This window comes from Apteryx rowi, unplaced genomic scaffold, assembly GCF_003343035.1.
Source record: "Apteryx rowi isolate R43461 unplaced genomic scaffold, aptRow1 scaffold_183, whole genome shotgun sequence".
Taxonomy (NCBI): domain Eukaryota; kingdom Metazoa; phylum Chordata; class Aves; order Apterygiformes; family Apterygidae; genus Apteryx; species Apteryx rowi.
The window spans coordinates 712,074-728,523 of NW_020448119.1; the positions used below are offsets into that span (position 1 = coordinate 712,074).

The 16,450-nt window shown below is 38.4% G+C and overlaps 1 protein-coding gene across 1 annotated transcript in view; it reads right to left on the minus strand.

The window, feature by feature from the left end:
• Positions 1–3,144: 3,144 nt before the first annotated feature.
• The window catches only part of LOC112964048 (cytosolic phospholipase A2 epsilon-like), a 33,130-nt gene continuing 19,824 nt past the window's right edge, over positions 3,145–16,450 (minus strand). The window contains exons 9-21 of the mRNA XM_026061667.1: positions 15,627–15,769; positions 15,377–15,466; positions 14,569–14,606; positions 12,702–12,837; positions 10,882–11,018; positions 9,345–9,567; positions 8,342–8,456; positions 7,396–7,533; positions 7,012–7,119; positions 6,011–6,202; positions 5,364–5,533; positions 3,857–4,043; positions 3,145–3,353 (exon numbers count right to left, since the gene is read on the minus strand). Of these exons, the coding sequence (XP_025917452.1) occupies positions 3,145–3,353; positions 3,857–4,043; positions 5,364–5,533; positions 6,011–6,202; positions 7,012–7,119; positions 7,396–7,533; positions 8,342–8,456; positions 9,345–9,567; positions 10,882–11,018; positions 12,702–12,837; positions 14,569–14,606; positions 15,377–15,466; positions 15,627–15,769 (1,886 nt within the window). The remainder of the gene's footprint in view (positions 3,354–3,856; positions 4,044–5,363; positions 5,534–6,010; positions 6,203–7,011; positions 7,120–7,395; positions 7,534–8,341; positions 8,457–9,344; positions 9,568–10,881; positions 11,019–12,701; positions 12,838–14,568; positions 14,607–15,376; positions 15,467–15,626; positions 15,770–16,450) is intronic.

The following is a 16,450-nucleotide window of genomic DNA, read 5'->3' on the forward strand; positions in this document are numbered from 1 at the left end:
AGCAAGACCGGGGATCTGCACCCCAACATCCCACATGAGCGTTCTGACTATCAAAGCACCTGGAAGTGTTAATGTATTTGTTATGGTTTTTTTCTCCTTGTAAAGAAGAAGTCATATTCAATTTGAGATCAACTTCAAATGAAAGTGGTTTCTAAATGTTTTTTACAAATATTTCTTGTTTCAGCCAGGAGCTTTTTCAATGAAAAATATTGCATTAAACAATTCCCAAGCCACCTGTTCCACATTCGGGACTGTAAGAGAGTTTCCATTGTAAAGGTGAAAGCTTTAAAATGTCATTCCCTTTCTCAAAAGTTTTTACTTTGTGCATCTAAAATAAGGTGCTAAATGAATGCTCTAAATGAAAATGTATTTGGAAGCTTTAATTATTCTGTATGTTGCACTGGTATTTATAATGCCTCACTGTGCTGGTCACTTCTAGAATCGTGTGAGGGGGTCTCTGTACCAATCTTCTCACAAACTGAGTACTAGTCTATTCACAAGAGGTAAACAAAGCAGGAGAGCACTGAAAAAGCATCACCCTCACTATTACAACTATTTAATGGAAAATTGTGCTCATAAATTAATTGAGTTTCACTTTGCAATGAAATAAGAGAATTAATTGATAAAGGAAACTTCACAGACATGATATAATTTGAATTCATAAGATGTTTGGCACAGGAAGGTACTCTAACTTAAGAACTAGACACAACAAGTATCAGCCAAATATTAAACAGATTAAGTATGGATATCTAACAGATCTCAAAACGTAGCAGTCAAGGGAAGGTACCCTCAAAGAGAAATATTCCCAACAGGAGTGCAAACAAACAGCTCCATTGTAAACCTATTGTGTGTTTTTATCAATAATCTGGAAATAAAAAAATCCCTCCAGATAAACTTGTGGCTAACACAAGAACAGTAATAAGGCAGATAGGGCAGCATTATAGAGTAAGACAGGTTCATTCAGATCTTTTAGCACAGAAATAATGGAAATATATTTATGTCTAAATACATGGCATGCAGGCCAAATCCATACACTGGAAATTATCACTTGAAAAACAGTCTCAGCAGAAAAGTGGTTGAGCTTCCAGTGTGAGCCTGTGACAGGAAGAGCTAATGCAGTCCGAGGCTGCATAAACAGACATCTGAAGTGCATGGGGATGTGATTCACCTCTTAAGGTAAGGTTGATGGAGGATGACTGCATAAAGTTTTGGGGCCCTCTTTCAAATAATGGATATTAAAATATCAGAGAGCATAAAGGAAAGAACTGCAGAGTGAGACTGATCTAAGGATAGGGGAGAAAGAAAGGTAGGTTTTGTGCTGGCCAGCAGGACACAGTACAGACATACCCCACGGCTGACTTGGGAAGCAGCATAGCTACGTCAGTGTAGTAATTAGTCCCAGTTAGGTGATGGGATAATTAGCCCTGATGAAAAAACAGGGTTAATCAGGCTCAGACTGTGTTATCCAGCTATCTGGGGGGTTTTCTGCCCTGCTGTTTCTTTTCTCCTGTAGGAGGACTGACACAAATAGCTGCCATCCTGCTGTGTTTCATATCCAGAAAAAAAGCCTAGAAACCATGACAGTAAAAACAAAAATATCCCTGGGAGAGCGATCCAGTGAGGTGATTCTAGTGTTCTGGGTCTGACACACAGTTATAATTGCCTCACAACAAACAGGGCTAAGAATCTAGATTTAAACATGCCATACTGTACCTAGAAACAGGGTTACACCATGTCCTTTCAAGTGTATCAGTAGCACGAACACAATGAATATGCTCCTAGGTGAAAAACATAGCTCATTCCTTTCCTCCCACCACCAAATTGCTCTGGATGCACAATCAGTTGTTTTTTTCCAAATGACAGAAGTCTTTTTCTCCCATCCATTTCTTAGAACTTTGTTCCATATAAACAAATTGGTCATATCTGATTATGATCAAGACCCTCCTGATCTCAACACCAATTCCACCCTGGTGACTCTGAAATTCTTAGCAATAGTATGAGCCTTTTATTATCAATAGCCAGATAATCCCTAGCATTTCCTGAGCTGCTGTGTACAGTCTCTCCAGGTATCACAGCTCCACAGTGCAGGGCTGCTACTGTGAAAAAGCAAACTTCTGATCTAGCTGTTGCAGGGCCATATGAAGAGAGCCTTGGGCAACTGTCTTCCCCTAGAGCATCTCTAGGATTTTTCACAGTGGGGAACCTCTCAGGACAGCCTGAACAACAAAAGACCATTTGTAGGATAGTGCTGAATAATTGTAAAGAATAGAGCTGAAAGGGAGCTCAAAAGGTCTTGAACTGTCATATCCGATGCAAAGAGCTAGCAACCACTTCCCATCTTCTGAAGAACAGGGAGAAATTGCAAGGCTGTCTGTTCCAGGAAAAATTAAAACAGGTGAAGATGTGTGAGACAGGACAGTCAGCAGCAACTCCAGGAGAAAATGAAAAGAAGGAAACTTCGGCAGCATGACTACTGTTTAAGCTGAATGCAGACTGTTCTGTGAATAGCAGAAAGGACTCCTTTGATGACGTGAAACAAAGATCACCAAATTCAGGGGTATTTTTTATGGATGGTGACAACTTTATAGATTTTTACATCAGTGATGGTAACTTAAGGAAGAATCTTATCTTCAAAGCTTCGTAAAGAAGGCCAGCTGAATGAAAAATTCACAGTAGACAGACAATCAAAATCAGACAATCTTCAGTGCATCAATACTTAAGGTAAGCAAGACTAACACAACAGATTAGCTGTTTACCAGAGGGATGCCAATTCAAGAGACTGCCATTCTGCCAGACAGAAAAAGTATAGAAATACGGTTTTGATTCACATTTTTAATGTGCTACGTATTTCATTAATATTTCAGACAATGACATATTAACTTGTAAGGAACATATATCAATTGGTAAAGTAACAAGGTAACAAAACTAAACTTGAATTCGCTGCTTTGAATTTAGGATTAAACCACTAGTAAATTCCAATCTGTTCATCTGAACAGCTGTTTAAATGGGATGGAGTCCAGCAAGTCCTCATGGTGATGCAATTTGTACTGCAAATAACACTGGCAAGCATCAAACATTTTTATCTCACTAGATAGTAGACAACCCAAGAAATACCATGTGGAGGGTAAAGCTAGCGGACAGTGACTAATACTTTTGTTGCTTCCTCCGTGCCACTGCCATGTGCAAGGCCCGAATAATCAAGTTTTCATTATTCAGGACATTGTAATCAGTCAGTTTCACCAGTCTATCAAAATTCTCTTCACTGAAACACACCTCCCTCGTCGTAAACGGGGAGAGGATGCTGGAGACATCAACATTGCCTTCAGCCATCTCCTCTGGACTTCTTTCCACACCTGAGGGAAAAACCACAAGGAGGTTTACCTATAAGATTTTATTGCAGCATGTGGTTCTTATCAGTTATTTAAGTAATTACAGGTAGAAAAGAGATATTTGGGGGAATGAGATGGTTTGCCAGAGGGATGTAAACGTAGTCTAGGAGCACCATATTCTTCAGCTGGTGGATACCCAAATGGCTGCAAAAGAGAACACCACCCATTATCATCAGCAGCAATTGCTGACTGCTCCTTGGACAACATGATTTTTTGTTGCCCAAGCTAGAAAAGCAGCAGCAAAAGGAACACAAGATACTGAGCAAGAGATAAATTGAGAGCTTCTGGAGTTTTCACAGTTCAGACAAACCGACACAGTGAGAGCAGTTACTTTTGTAAACAATGAAGCTGATAATGCTGGCATGAGAAAGAAGGGCAGAGCTGACAGTGAGCCATTAGATACGAAATGGAGAGGACGCTCTAAGCCAGTGGCTTTATATTAAAGTTGCTAGCCACAGATAACTCACCAGGAGCTTTGTATCTCTTGAAGGTGTCATTTACTAAAGGGAAAAAGAGCACTGTTGGAGCTTGCTGACTTTCGGCGTCTTCAAACACATAGCATTCCTTTAAATTTTCCCTGTCTTCCTCGCTTATCTCAATTTTGGGAAATGGGATTCCTTGCCTGGTAATGTACTTTGCAATCTGATCCAGAGGCTGGATGAATAAATAAAGAAAAAAATCAAAATTCAAAGAAGACCCAGAGACTTGGATTTTCTAAACATCAGCAGTCAACACTGATACTCTGAGGTTTGAATATTCCTCTGGGAACATCTTAAGTTTCATACAGTAATGGTCATAACACCGTCAGGTCCAGTTTACCTTATTTTCTGCACCACTTTAGGCAAAAGAAGAAAGCCCTTGGAGCTTGCAAAAGGAACCAAAAGCCACAGGACTGATTTCATAATTTCAATTAACAGGTTTTCTGTAAATGAGTTTAAAAGGGCAAGGAAAGTATATATACTGAAAGTATGGAGAAGGAATCAGTCAGTCCAGATTATTCTGTGTTGTTTTGACTTCTTCATTATTTACCCTGTCCCAATCTTTCTGTCTTCTGCATGGTTGTGATTGTTTGTTAATGACTCCCTATTTACAGCATAACTTTTTAATCTATGAAAAAAAMCCAAATTCATTAACAGCTCTATTTACTATATGCCTATGTTCATTTTTATATTATTCTCTTTAGGTATGTAACACTAATTATAGCACTTTACTAATCAAGCCCCATGTGAGCCAGTCCCTTTCTCTAAGATTAGCATGAGATAAACAGGTCCAGAGATATACAGGTTTTCCCATTTAACATATTAAAATATTGCCAGGACTTTCCATCCTCTCTATAGCTTGCTCAGTTCAAGGATAACCAAAATCTGTATCAGAGGTCCAGATAACTTCTCAGTCAGCTCTTTAAAAACTCTTGAGTCCACCACAGTGAAGAACCTTGATTATTTTAAAATGCCTATATCCGTCACTGTCTTCTAACATCCTTCTTAGTTACTAAGAAATAAAAAGCATTTCATCATCATCTTATAAAATCAATCCATTATGCTGTTTTTCGTAAGTACAGAATAGAAAAATGCATTAAGCAGGTTGGTGGGGGAGAAGGTGTTGCAATAATATTGGCAACTCTGTCATTTCTATCTTAAAACAGACCAATACCCTACCTAATATTTCCGTAAACCCTGAATGACTTTGTAAAACTCTATCATTCACTCTTTTGACAATTTGTCTTAGTTAGAATATCTAGTGTCAGACTCCTAGTTTAGGCGGAGGACTAGAAGGAAAGACAGATGTCATTAAGGACTGTAGGCCAGAATTTCTGATACAGAGTCATAACCATTGTCAAACTCGTGATGGAAACCAGCAGACATTTGATTCTTCCCATTTCAGTACTGGAAAGTTTAGTTGTTTAAATTGACAAATGCTGGAGATCAAAAGACCATGAAGGAAAAAGATCAAAGATACCATGGCTTTTCTTACCAATGTCTGTGACCCTCCACTGTAATTTAAATGCAGGATAACATCCACTTTCCTYTGAGATCTCAAGAGTGGTGGGTAGCTGGTATTGATGAAAAAACCAGTATCAACCAGGGAGAGTGCATCATCTGCTGTTTCCATCAGTTTATTTGGGAGAGAGTCTATCACTGTGTCTGAAATACAAATATTTCTTGTCATAACAAATAGAAGAGRAAATTGACTGTCTCTCTGCAGAAAGTTAAAGAGGGAAGAACRGAGAATTCTGCCCCTGCATTTTCCCTGCCATCTTCTGTTGGCTCACTAGCAGCACTGACTTACAGGAATAACTGACCCACTACAGCTCTTTTGTTCCTTCTTTCCTGGACACCTCATGCAGCTTTGACCCTAAAGGAGAGATCCTTCATGTCTCCCCAGGCTGAGGTCACCTTGGCCGCTGAAATGCAGGCCACAGATGGCCAAATTCAATTTCACCCCTTCACGCCCCCCAAAAACTGAACAGGAGTTCAAATACGGTTTCTGCTGCTTCCGCTTGGGGAAGGGAGAAGGGGAGTTTCAGATGTCAGTCTTGTCTCTTCCTCTTTACTGGAAATCCTAAACGGATTCCCAAACCTCCTCAAAACGTTTTGGAAAAACATGTTGTATTACTGTGCCTTTCCAAGTAGAAAATCCTTCACTCTCCAGGTACTTGCTGTGCATCTGTAAGCCCCTGAGAAAATTGGGATACTGTGCAATGGTTGGACGTCCTGTTAACACATCTCGCAGAGTGGAAGACAGAGCACATGAAGGAGTGAGCAGACACGTGTCTACCTCATAAGGATTCATAGATAGAAAGGGTTCTTCCTCTGCAAGAAGGAAAAAAGAAGTTTCAAGTTTAGGACAGCTTTCTGAATCAATATTTTAAACAATGCAGTAACTACAGCACCCACACCCACCCCAAAGGTAAAGCAAACATAGTTATAAGCCCTTAAGGCCTGTAAAATACAGAATAGACACATTGCACGATTAAATGACACACTACCCACAAGCAGCAAACTTTCAGGCAATAAGCTAGGCTTCCCTAAGAGGTACCCACTTCTACCGTGATGTGTGGCACAGGAGAGAGCTGAGTCCCAAAACATCTGTGAGGACTACATCGGCCTTTGATCAGGACACCTTCAGAAGGCATGTGAATATCACCCAGCTGTATACACTTAGCTAAGCTAGGAGGCCAGTCAGCCCAGGCTCCCTGTACAATTAATGGCAAGAAAAATGTCTGTGGAGAAAGCTCTTAGTCCACATAAGATAGGCTGCTTTCAGGAACAGACCTCTGCAAGACCTGTTTTCTCCATGGACTGTATTAGGGGCTAAGGAAGACTTTCTCCTAACTAAGGCACTTAAGATGTGTTCCTATATAATACTGTCTTCACATCTCCACTAGAAATTGCTGGAGACTGTTTTTGTCTCTACACCCTTTAGAAAATGGCAAAGTTTTGCCAAAGAAGCAACGTTGCTTCCAAATCAGGCAGAGACATTTCTTAACTGACATTTCGGCTTTGCTTTTCTCATCTCTCTCTGACCTAGAGAACATCTCTTTAGGCATTAAACACAGTTCCAGGAGAGAAGAAGTGAAAGTAATAGATGCTGCTGGTAAAAAAATACAAAAATATCTTACCAATATCTTTTACTCTGTCTCTGGTCCATTTACTCCAGAAGTCCTCTGAATCAACAGCCAAATTCCACACATACATCGCATCTATGGAAAATATACTACTCCACATGCCTGTAATGTGAAAGGGTGTATAGAAATTGATTGATGGAGTAATCTTGAAAGAATTTTAATGAATACATACCTTCAATCCTTCCCCTTGGATACTTCCTTATGGTCTGGATAGATATCTCTGCGAGCATAGTTCCTACATGTGTCCTCACTAATGCAAACTCACACCTGCTCAACCTGTTTGCCCATGTCTTCCCAGTGCTGTCCATCACAGATCATGTGCTCACTAGCACCAGCTGCTTCCTGGGTAGACTGACATTCCCTCTAGATAATAGTCACCTTGCATGTAGCAGATCCGAGTCTCTGGGATCCTCTTCACCAGCCTTCCCATAAAGAATTCACTTCCAAAATGTTCTGCATGAATAGATGCTCCGTATTTCAACAGACCAACTTCATAAGGAGTGAACTCCAGCCACTCTACAGTAACAGCAGCAAGAGCATCAAAAGACAATAATGTTTTAACTATTGCTACAAAGAATAGTACCAGAGAACAGAAACAAATCTCAAGAAATACACTGTCTAGCTCATAGTACGCTGGCAACCAGCTATACCTGTATTAATATTGTTTGCAGTACTAACAAGTTGAAAGAACAGATTTTTCTTTTACATCCATGGAGAGTGGTCCCAGCCTGTGAGGTCTATTGATACAGCAACCTTTAGCAGAAAAGCCTTGGTCTGAATGAAACCATAAAAGTGTTCCCTGCCGTTAGTCTTACCCAAAAGCACATATTGTTCAGGCATGACTTGTGCCCTGTAGGGCAACAGTGACAGAACACTTATCATTTACTCTTGACTGTTCATATTAAACAAACACAGCAAAAAACTAACACTAGGGGAGACAGTGATTTTCCTTCCACTGGACCCAAAAATTCAAAGTAATTGTTCAAAACAGGACCACGTGGAATCATCATAAGAACTGGTTTTGTTAAAAGGTTTCTAATACTTTTGTGACCAGTATAAATTTTAAGCTTGGCATCTCCTGTGGTATAAATACACTTTCGCTTTTGGCAATATTGAGAACTCAAGTGCTAAAGACTAAAGATGTTTGCTTTTCTTTTTTTCTTTCTTTCTTTCTTTTTAAGTGTTATTCATAATTATTTGAAATTTAAAAAGGCTTTTGTGTGATTAAAATGAAAGAATTATTGAAGCTGGTTACATGCATTAAGTCTTAGTTCAGACTTCTTCGATCATAAAGCTATGAAGCAATCTAAATCATAACCATTACCTCTAAATGCTTGGGCGCTATAGCTGGACTTGAGGTTGATGGCCACATAGATGGGCAATGGGTTCTGACCTTCATCCACTGCCTGCCGTTGATCCGACAGTCTATGTTCATCTTTCTGATTTTGAAGAAAAATGGTTAACAGTGAGGTGAAAAATAACTTATACTTGAAATAATACAATGTGAACTACAAACTTCAGTCAGAAATATCTGACATGAGATTTTCCAGACTTGTGAAGTGTCCCATAAGCATCACCTACCCTATAAGGGTTCTCAGGTTTTGAGATATGCAAAGAGGTTGATTGCAGATTCATTGAGGAGAAAACAGTATCCAGAAATAAATATGTGGCTGGATGAAAGGTAAGGTACTTCACTTGGCTGGAGCTCAAGGAACAGAGTTTAGCATACTTTAATATATGTTCCAAGTATTTGCAGATGCAAGAATATATTGTACTACTCATGACAATTTAAAGCTTCCTTGTATGAACATAAGCCAGAAGGACACTACTTAAGTTATATTAAAAGTACTGCTATTTCTAAAAATCTTTCTTAAACCTTGGTAACATATTCAGAGAATGGTCCTTCCTGCTACTTGACCCATCTCCATATGCAAAACCTATAACTAAGGCAATGTATAAATGCATATGTTCAATTATGCTAATGAAGTAAGTTATTTAAGATTTTTAAGCACCTCTTCTAGTCAGAATATGTTTCAGAATATCTAATGTCTGAAGTGATTTGTTTACATTTCAAAATATTTTTTTTCCTCAGAATTTTTTTTTTCTTTTTTAAGGAGCTGGAATGCCACGGCTCCTTCAGTTCAAGGTCAACCTTATTTTAAAGCAAGAGGAGTGTTTTAACAATGGATCTGAATATACAGCATTTACTCGACCTCTAGACTAATTATCTGCATTAGTAGTCCTGAGCATCATCCAAGGATTTTTCTTCCCCTTTATAGTTACAGAGATTCATCACTTTTCTGGCGAAAAGGAGTAATATTTAATACCTTATCATGTAGCATGGATTCAATGACAAGCCCCCACAAGTCTATGAAAGATGTTTTACGTCCTTCTTTAGTCCTCTCCATCAGGTCATTATAATAGTACTTCAGACAATCCAAAGAAAAGCAGCAAATCTTCGATTTGGTTACTTGCTTGCGAGCTTCCTTGATTGCCTCCTCAAGAAATTTTTGTGACCAGTTAGCATCTTCATATAAGTTTGCCATTGTCCTGAAGAAACATTAGAAGAAAATAATGAAAGAGGACTAATGTTGTGGTCTGGCCTCACAGAACTTGGTGTAGCCTGTTTGCTTTTTTCAGTTCATATGAGCATCATAACCAGAAATTAAGCACACCGGAAATCTTTTCATTTCAAGAACAAACAAAACCTCCCAAGCTTTTCTGGTTTTGATGATAAAAGTTTATGTGGGGTCAAAAAAAACCAAAAGTAACAAATTGGTGTGAGAAAAAGATCCACAGAAAGCTATTAAATACAAAGACACCACAAGTCATCACCAAGCCCATCTCTTGGAAGCTGGGGTGCATTCTAGGGAACAGTCACTACAAGTTTGCTCTAGTCTTGTATTTTTTGTCAGGCATCCATTATTGGCTACCGATAGAGAGACACAACTAAAAGGTGCTTGGGTCTTTGGCGTGTCCTGGTTTATTCTTGTTTGTGTCCTTGAAATCATAACACAGACAGGTACATTCAGATCTCCACATAAATGCAGAGAAGTTAAAAGAACTTTGGCAAATAACTTAGATAAACCTGAGATTAAGGTTTGGACTGGCACATAATTCAGTGCAAAAGTTGTCTTTGCTTTCAACAAGGCATAGATGAGTAGTTTTGGTGATCTATATTCTTTTCTGTTTGGCTGTAAAAGCTTAGCTATAGTGCGCTAAAGGCCTGGCAACACATCTCCTACACTGTGGAGGAATGGAACTAGCTAGAATCTACAGGATTAAATACTTAAAAGATATTTCATATATGACAGCATCTGATGTATGCCCACAGAGAGAAAAGAGAAGTTTAAGATGAGCAACAATAGCTATAGTCTGGCTGAGGCCTGTAACACAGCATCATTCTTTGGACTGTCTGCAACAGAATTAATTCCACTAGTCCCAAATGTGTCTTTACCAGAAGATGATGCACTCTACTACATCCAAAATGAAAGTGAGAATCACCAGAAAATGGCAGGCATAAATTCTTCTTCCCATCTTTCTTCAATTTCCAGTCTAAAGACAAATTCATTGCATTCAGTCTAAGGTATAATTGATAAAATATGAAAAGGTAATAGAGCATTTACATGAAAATTTCTGGCACAGGCTGTGTTAATGTGGTGACAAAAGCAGCTGATGAATGCGATGATCAGTCTCTTACTTGACATGTTTTATTTCTTAACTCTAGAGGGACACAGAGAAGATCATGGGGAAAATGGAAATGCTTCTATTTAGGAAGTGCTATATAAACTGATGGTGCTGTATAAATAATCAACACTATCAAGCAGAGAGAACAAATATAAATCTTGTTCAGATCAGTCTCACCACGTGGTTCCTGATAAACCAGCGATGTAGGAAATGCAGTCTAATAGATTCAGTTTTTGGAGACCCAATAGGCTGCCATACATTGCTGTTAATGATCTTGTCCCGCCTCCAGTCGTTGTGATTGCCACCACTGGCACCTTTTCAACATAGCAAGGCAAAAAGCTAGTGAAAGCCATGCATATATTAGAGACAAGCAATCCTTTTTATTACAGAAATCATGTAAATCTTGTAAAAGGTTATATAGAAAAGGTTACATAGAAACAATAAGCAATGATATGACTTTGTGGGAAAAAAGATGTGATTGTTGCAGAAGGCTTCTATTGCCACCACCTAATTGAGGGGACAGTGAGGGCTTATGTTTTATCCACATAAAGGAGCAAGGGGAGTTTACTTAATATATAATTGGAAATCAACCTCATCACCCTGGAATTCTTCTTGAAGTGTATTATTAGAAACCATCATAAAAAATACAGGATTTATGATGCCAGAGTAGATTAGGAAATCCATGATTCTGGCTCTAACAATGATTAATGTTTCAGAAGAACGCACAACACCCTGTAATCAGCCAAAGTGCACAATACCTTAGCCTTCCTGACCTCAGGACAGTAATCACTTTATGTGCTGAAGCATACTCATTGATAAGGCTTTTTTTTTTTTTTCTCCTCTCTCTCCAAGTTTCAAGTGTAAGAGACTATTCTTATCTTAATCTTTTCCTAATCTAGTACACCATTTGTTTCCTTAACATCTTGAGTAGCATGGATGTGTATATGCTGTATGGAAAGGTATATCTATTTCCTATCCTAAATTTGATAAGAATTTAAAATCTAGGACATTTTATAAAATAATAAGGGGGGAAAAAGCCAATCATCCTGATTGAAATACCTCTCTTGAATAATTTCAAAAAGTTATATTTTGGTTTTACCTTTTCTAACCTTTTTCAGTATGAGTTCAAATTCTAATTATACATTTAGACAGAGAACTAAAATGGGAGAAAAGCCTTAGACAACTATGTAAAACTGTTCCTTCCAGCTTTCTTGAAAAACTAAATTTCATATATGATTCTCTGCTCTGAAATTCAAAATATGAATTTAATATGTACTTTTAAACACAATCCACAGCACTAGTCCTTTTAGTTGCCTGTTAAAGAGGATTCTTACTGTGGGTATGTTCTTACTTTCATGGTCTTCAGAATCCAACTAGGCATAAGCAGTCACAAAACTTATGACTGAAATATACAGGCAGGAGTTAAAGGTGTTAAAGCTACACTTTTAATCAGCTATTTTATCTATGCATCTCAGTGATTCTATAAGATTCACTCAAGAGTTTTATTCTAGTAGTCAGTTTTCCCAACAATACACCTTTGCACTGCAGAAACCACCCAGAGTGCTTTTATTCAGATGTTTGTGTGCAAACTTTACCTCAATTCAGAGTCCCCTTACAAATGACACGACTGTCTCCTTGCCTCCATTAACAAGGTAGGATACCCTACTTCCCAAGCAGCATATCCCCATTATTCCATGCATGTCCACTGTAAACTTTCTTCCTGAGACTCCTATGAGCAATTTCAGGAACAATCAGAAATTGGCTAAATCGGGGTGCTACTGAGGAATTACTGGGCCTGTGAAGGCATGTCCTCCCTTCCCCGCTCTCCCACGCAGACCAGCTACTGCTTCTTTTGCTCCTGTCTCTTTTTCTAGGAAGCTAGGCCTGCACCAGAACACCAGGATTAATTAGGCTATTTATTTTTATTCGTGGTTTCAATTTGTGGGCCAGGCCCCGATCACTGGAGAGGTGTTGTTACAAGGGACTGTACGGCTTGCCTCATGGTCTTTCAGATCTTCCTCCAAGTGAAGAACCTTTTTCAGAGCAGCAGCAACGTATTTCTTCCTTTTTCGCAGGAAGTCCTGCTCTTCCCTGCACAGGCTATACCCCAAGCGCACATCTAGGTCTCCTGAGCTGGAATAGACCATGGGACGAATAAGTGTACATGTCATTCACAGCTTATTTCAGGATACATAGGACAGTTAGGCAGTTAACTTCATAAATAACCTGCAAAGCAAGCTATTTCCAATTCTGCACACTGATTAAGGAACAGAAGAAAAAGTGGTATTTCTATTACAAGCAAGGAGCAGCAGTGAAGATAGAGAAGTTTCCAAGGTGTTTTAGACTTCTTGTGAATATGGGCACAAAGACAAGACGCAGAGAAAGATCACCAAAAGGGGTAATTTCAGGGGTAATTTTTCAGTACCCATTCTGGTTTTTTTCATTGTGACATCCTGGAAAATTCAAGTGATGCCACCAGGTTTTAAAATTCGTGTTTGCAGTTCACTAACATTTTTAAAAAATAGAGTTCCTAATGAGCTGTGTGATCAAGCTTGAACTACAGGACAAGCTCCACGGTATCAGTTTGACCACCTGGTCAAACTTTGGTGAAACTCTGCTAACTTGTGAGGCTTTGCAGAGGTGCATGTCTTTGTCTAACATAAGCAAATAGGTGCACAGCCCTAGGGAGCAGTGACAGGTGCAGTGAATAGTCTTTACTGTGCAGTGGTCTATCTGCATGGACTTCTGATGATTGTTTTGATTACATTATAGCCCCAAACATAATAAGTATCACAGTGGTGTGCCAATATGTAAGCAGGAACAAATACGCAGAATCACAGAAGGGTCAAGGCTGGAAGGGACGTCTGGAGATTGCCTTGTCCAACCTCCCTGCTTCTGAGCAGGRTCTGCTAGAGCAAGCTGCTCAGTGCTATGTCCCGTCAGACTTTGAATACCCCCAAGGATGTATTCTTCTGGGAAGAATTTTTAATCCGCAGCCCTGATCTGGCTGGGTATCTGGTATGAAGAGGTCCTTATGCTCCCTCAGAACTTCGCTGATTTCTGATGCCTTTTACCTGTGCACTGAACAGTTTTCTAGATAAGTATTTACATGCTTCATCCTACAAATATATAAGACCACCCACCATTTTTTCCACATGGGGAGCCACACTGAGTTTTATCCCCTGAGAAATGTGAAGCACAAGCCAAAGATTTTGCAGAAAAAGGTACAAAAAACAAACAAAAGGAAATTCATGTTTGTGTGCCTTCAAAAATATAGATGTGCTTGCTACTGAGAAACTCATTCTCAAAATTGCCCAAACCTTCTGGATCACATCACCCTCTGGTGGTTGTAAACTCTGATTATTTTTCTCATCATTAGCTCACAAGCACAAATGTTTCATGGGTTAATACTAGTAACTTCTGTTTCTCCAGCAAATTTGGTGCATCAYAGTTCAATTTTGAAAAGAAAATAAGGTCATTTGCTTGATCTTCTAAAAGCGAACAACTTTTTCTTAGTGTCAGATGAAAAAACTGATGTTTAAACATCCCAGACAACACTTTCTCTTGCTCACTCACTCTCATTGTACATATGTATATGTATACATAGTATATATGTGTGTGTGTRTATATATATCTGTATTCTGTTGGATTTACGTTTGTTATTGGGCTGAGATTGAGCAAGCAGAACTTTCCTATGCTCTGAACTTCACCTACACTTGGACTTGGACTTACCTTAGACACCTATCTGAGCACAGGATAAAGCACCCTCTTGGAGTGTTTTTCTCTCTCCACTGACTACAGAAAAAGTCTAGGTAACTAGTTTACAATAATTCTGGACACTAGGACAAGAAGAGGCTATCTTACCATTTTCTTGCTGTCAAACACAAGTCAAAGGATTGATCCTAGAAATCAAGAAAATCAAGAAATAAAGTTAAATACCACTAGATTTGTAAACATTCCTTCAAACTCAGGCAAGGCTCAGGTTCTCAAATGATAATTCAAAAGGCTAAGGACTTTATTTTGGTTCGATGAACCAAAGTCTCACTCCCTGTTCTGGAATCAAGTTCTCCCTCATCTAATGAGCCTGTCTGCTTGGGGCAGTTAGTGGGCAAGGAGCCTGCATGTTATGCTAACTTGCAGCAGGCACGCTTAGGAGGAACACCAAGAACCAGATGAGTTACTTCATTCCAGAGAAAAGGTTACACATGAAAGTACACTTTTAATCCATATATATATACACACACACATATATATACACACTATATATACATAAATATATATATATACACAAAATATATATACAAGATAAGATATGAAATTAAGCTTGTCTTCTGAATTTTTTTTAATTACTAGCCACTGTAGAGTTACCTCAATATTTAAGAAGAAATTTTGACATGCATGTACTTATGTCAGTCATCTTTATTCCTTGAAACCACTTAAAACTAATTTTTGTATGCAGGTTTACAATGATTTTCAGATTATTATAATGACTGTTAACATCTGCTTCCTTAAAATCGAATACAGCAAACTTTTAATTTTTTAAAACATTTTCAATGAATGTTTCTACAATTTTACACAGAGATTTTGTTTATTCAATACCTTTATTTCTAGTAGGATAAAAATAATCATGATAACTGTTGGAAAACTGTTTCAAAGGGTTCACAGCACTCACCTCATCTACTGTTATTTTCTTCTGCAAAGGGAGCAAATTTAGAGGCAAAGAAAGGACTCCATTTTTCACTGTTTCATTTTTATCTGTCAGCTGAAACAAAGTGGAAAGTGGTAGGGATATAAATGAAAGTGAAGGGTTTGTCATCTCTAGAACTTCCCCCATAAAGAGGATTAGTTCAGTTCATTGTTTAAATTAATTTCTTCTGCTAATTTCTTTAAAGTTAATGATAATGTACAAAAGAGGAACGTACCTCTTTTGGCAGTATCATATCCAGCCTTGTCTGGTTGTTTATGACACAATGAAATGCCAGGATCCTAAGGCTGGGGTCAGAGTCCAGCAAAATCTTCTGGCTTCCTTCATAGGATCCTTTCACTATAAATTTAAGTTCCTGATCTGAATATAGAGACAGGAACAAAGAATTTTAACTCTTCCAAGCAAACACATACAACTAATAAATAAAATCTACCTCTACTCTGTAAACTTTTTGTCTAGTTTTCCTTACACCATGGTGATTAAATAGACTTTGGGTGTCTAGAGCAGATTAAAATCTACTATAAAACATCTTGGTGGACCTGTATAAAATATTAACATGCAGAAATTACATATTTTTGAAATACTGCAGAATGTTATTTGGTAGGTGCTTTACATGAATAAATAAAACCACGATTTAGATTTAAAGGAGTGTCAGTATAAAGGAGTTTTGGATTATTCAAATGGAACAGGAGATTGATCTATTTGATGCAAGTCTGCTCTGATACAGTCTTGTACATTTTATTGTATGTCTTATTTGCTACAATAGCCAAATGTTTCTAAATGAAAGTCGAGCAGACTGATGTGTGCCTTCTGTCACTACTGCTCAATAATAATCATATCACCAAAACTGGAACAACTGATCAACGCAAAGGCTGTGTTGCTTGCACAGAAAAGCCTTTGTGTTCACAGAGAGATCCTATGCTGTTCTTTTGCAAGATTAGGGGTAACAGGTATATCATTTTAGGTCACTCATCTTTCCCACCAAGTTACATTTCAGACCGAACCTTCCCACAATGTGACTCAGCCATTGTTAGCATTTGC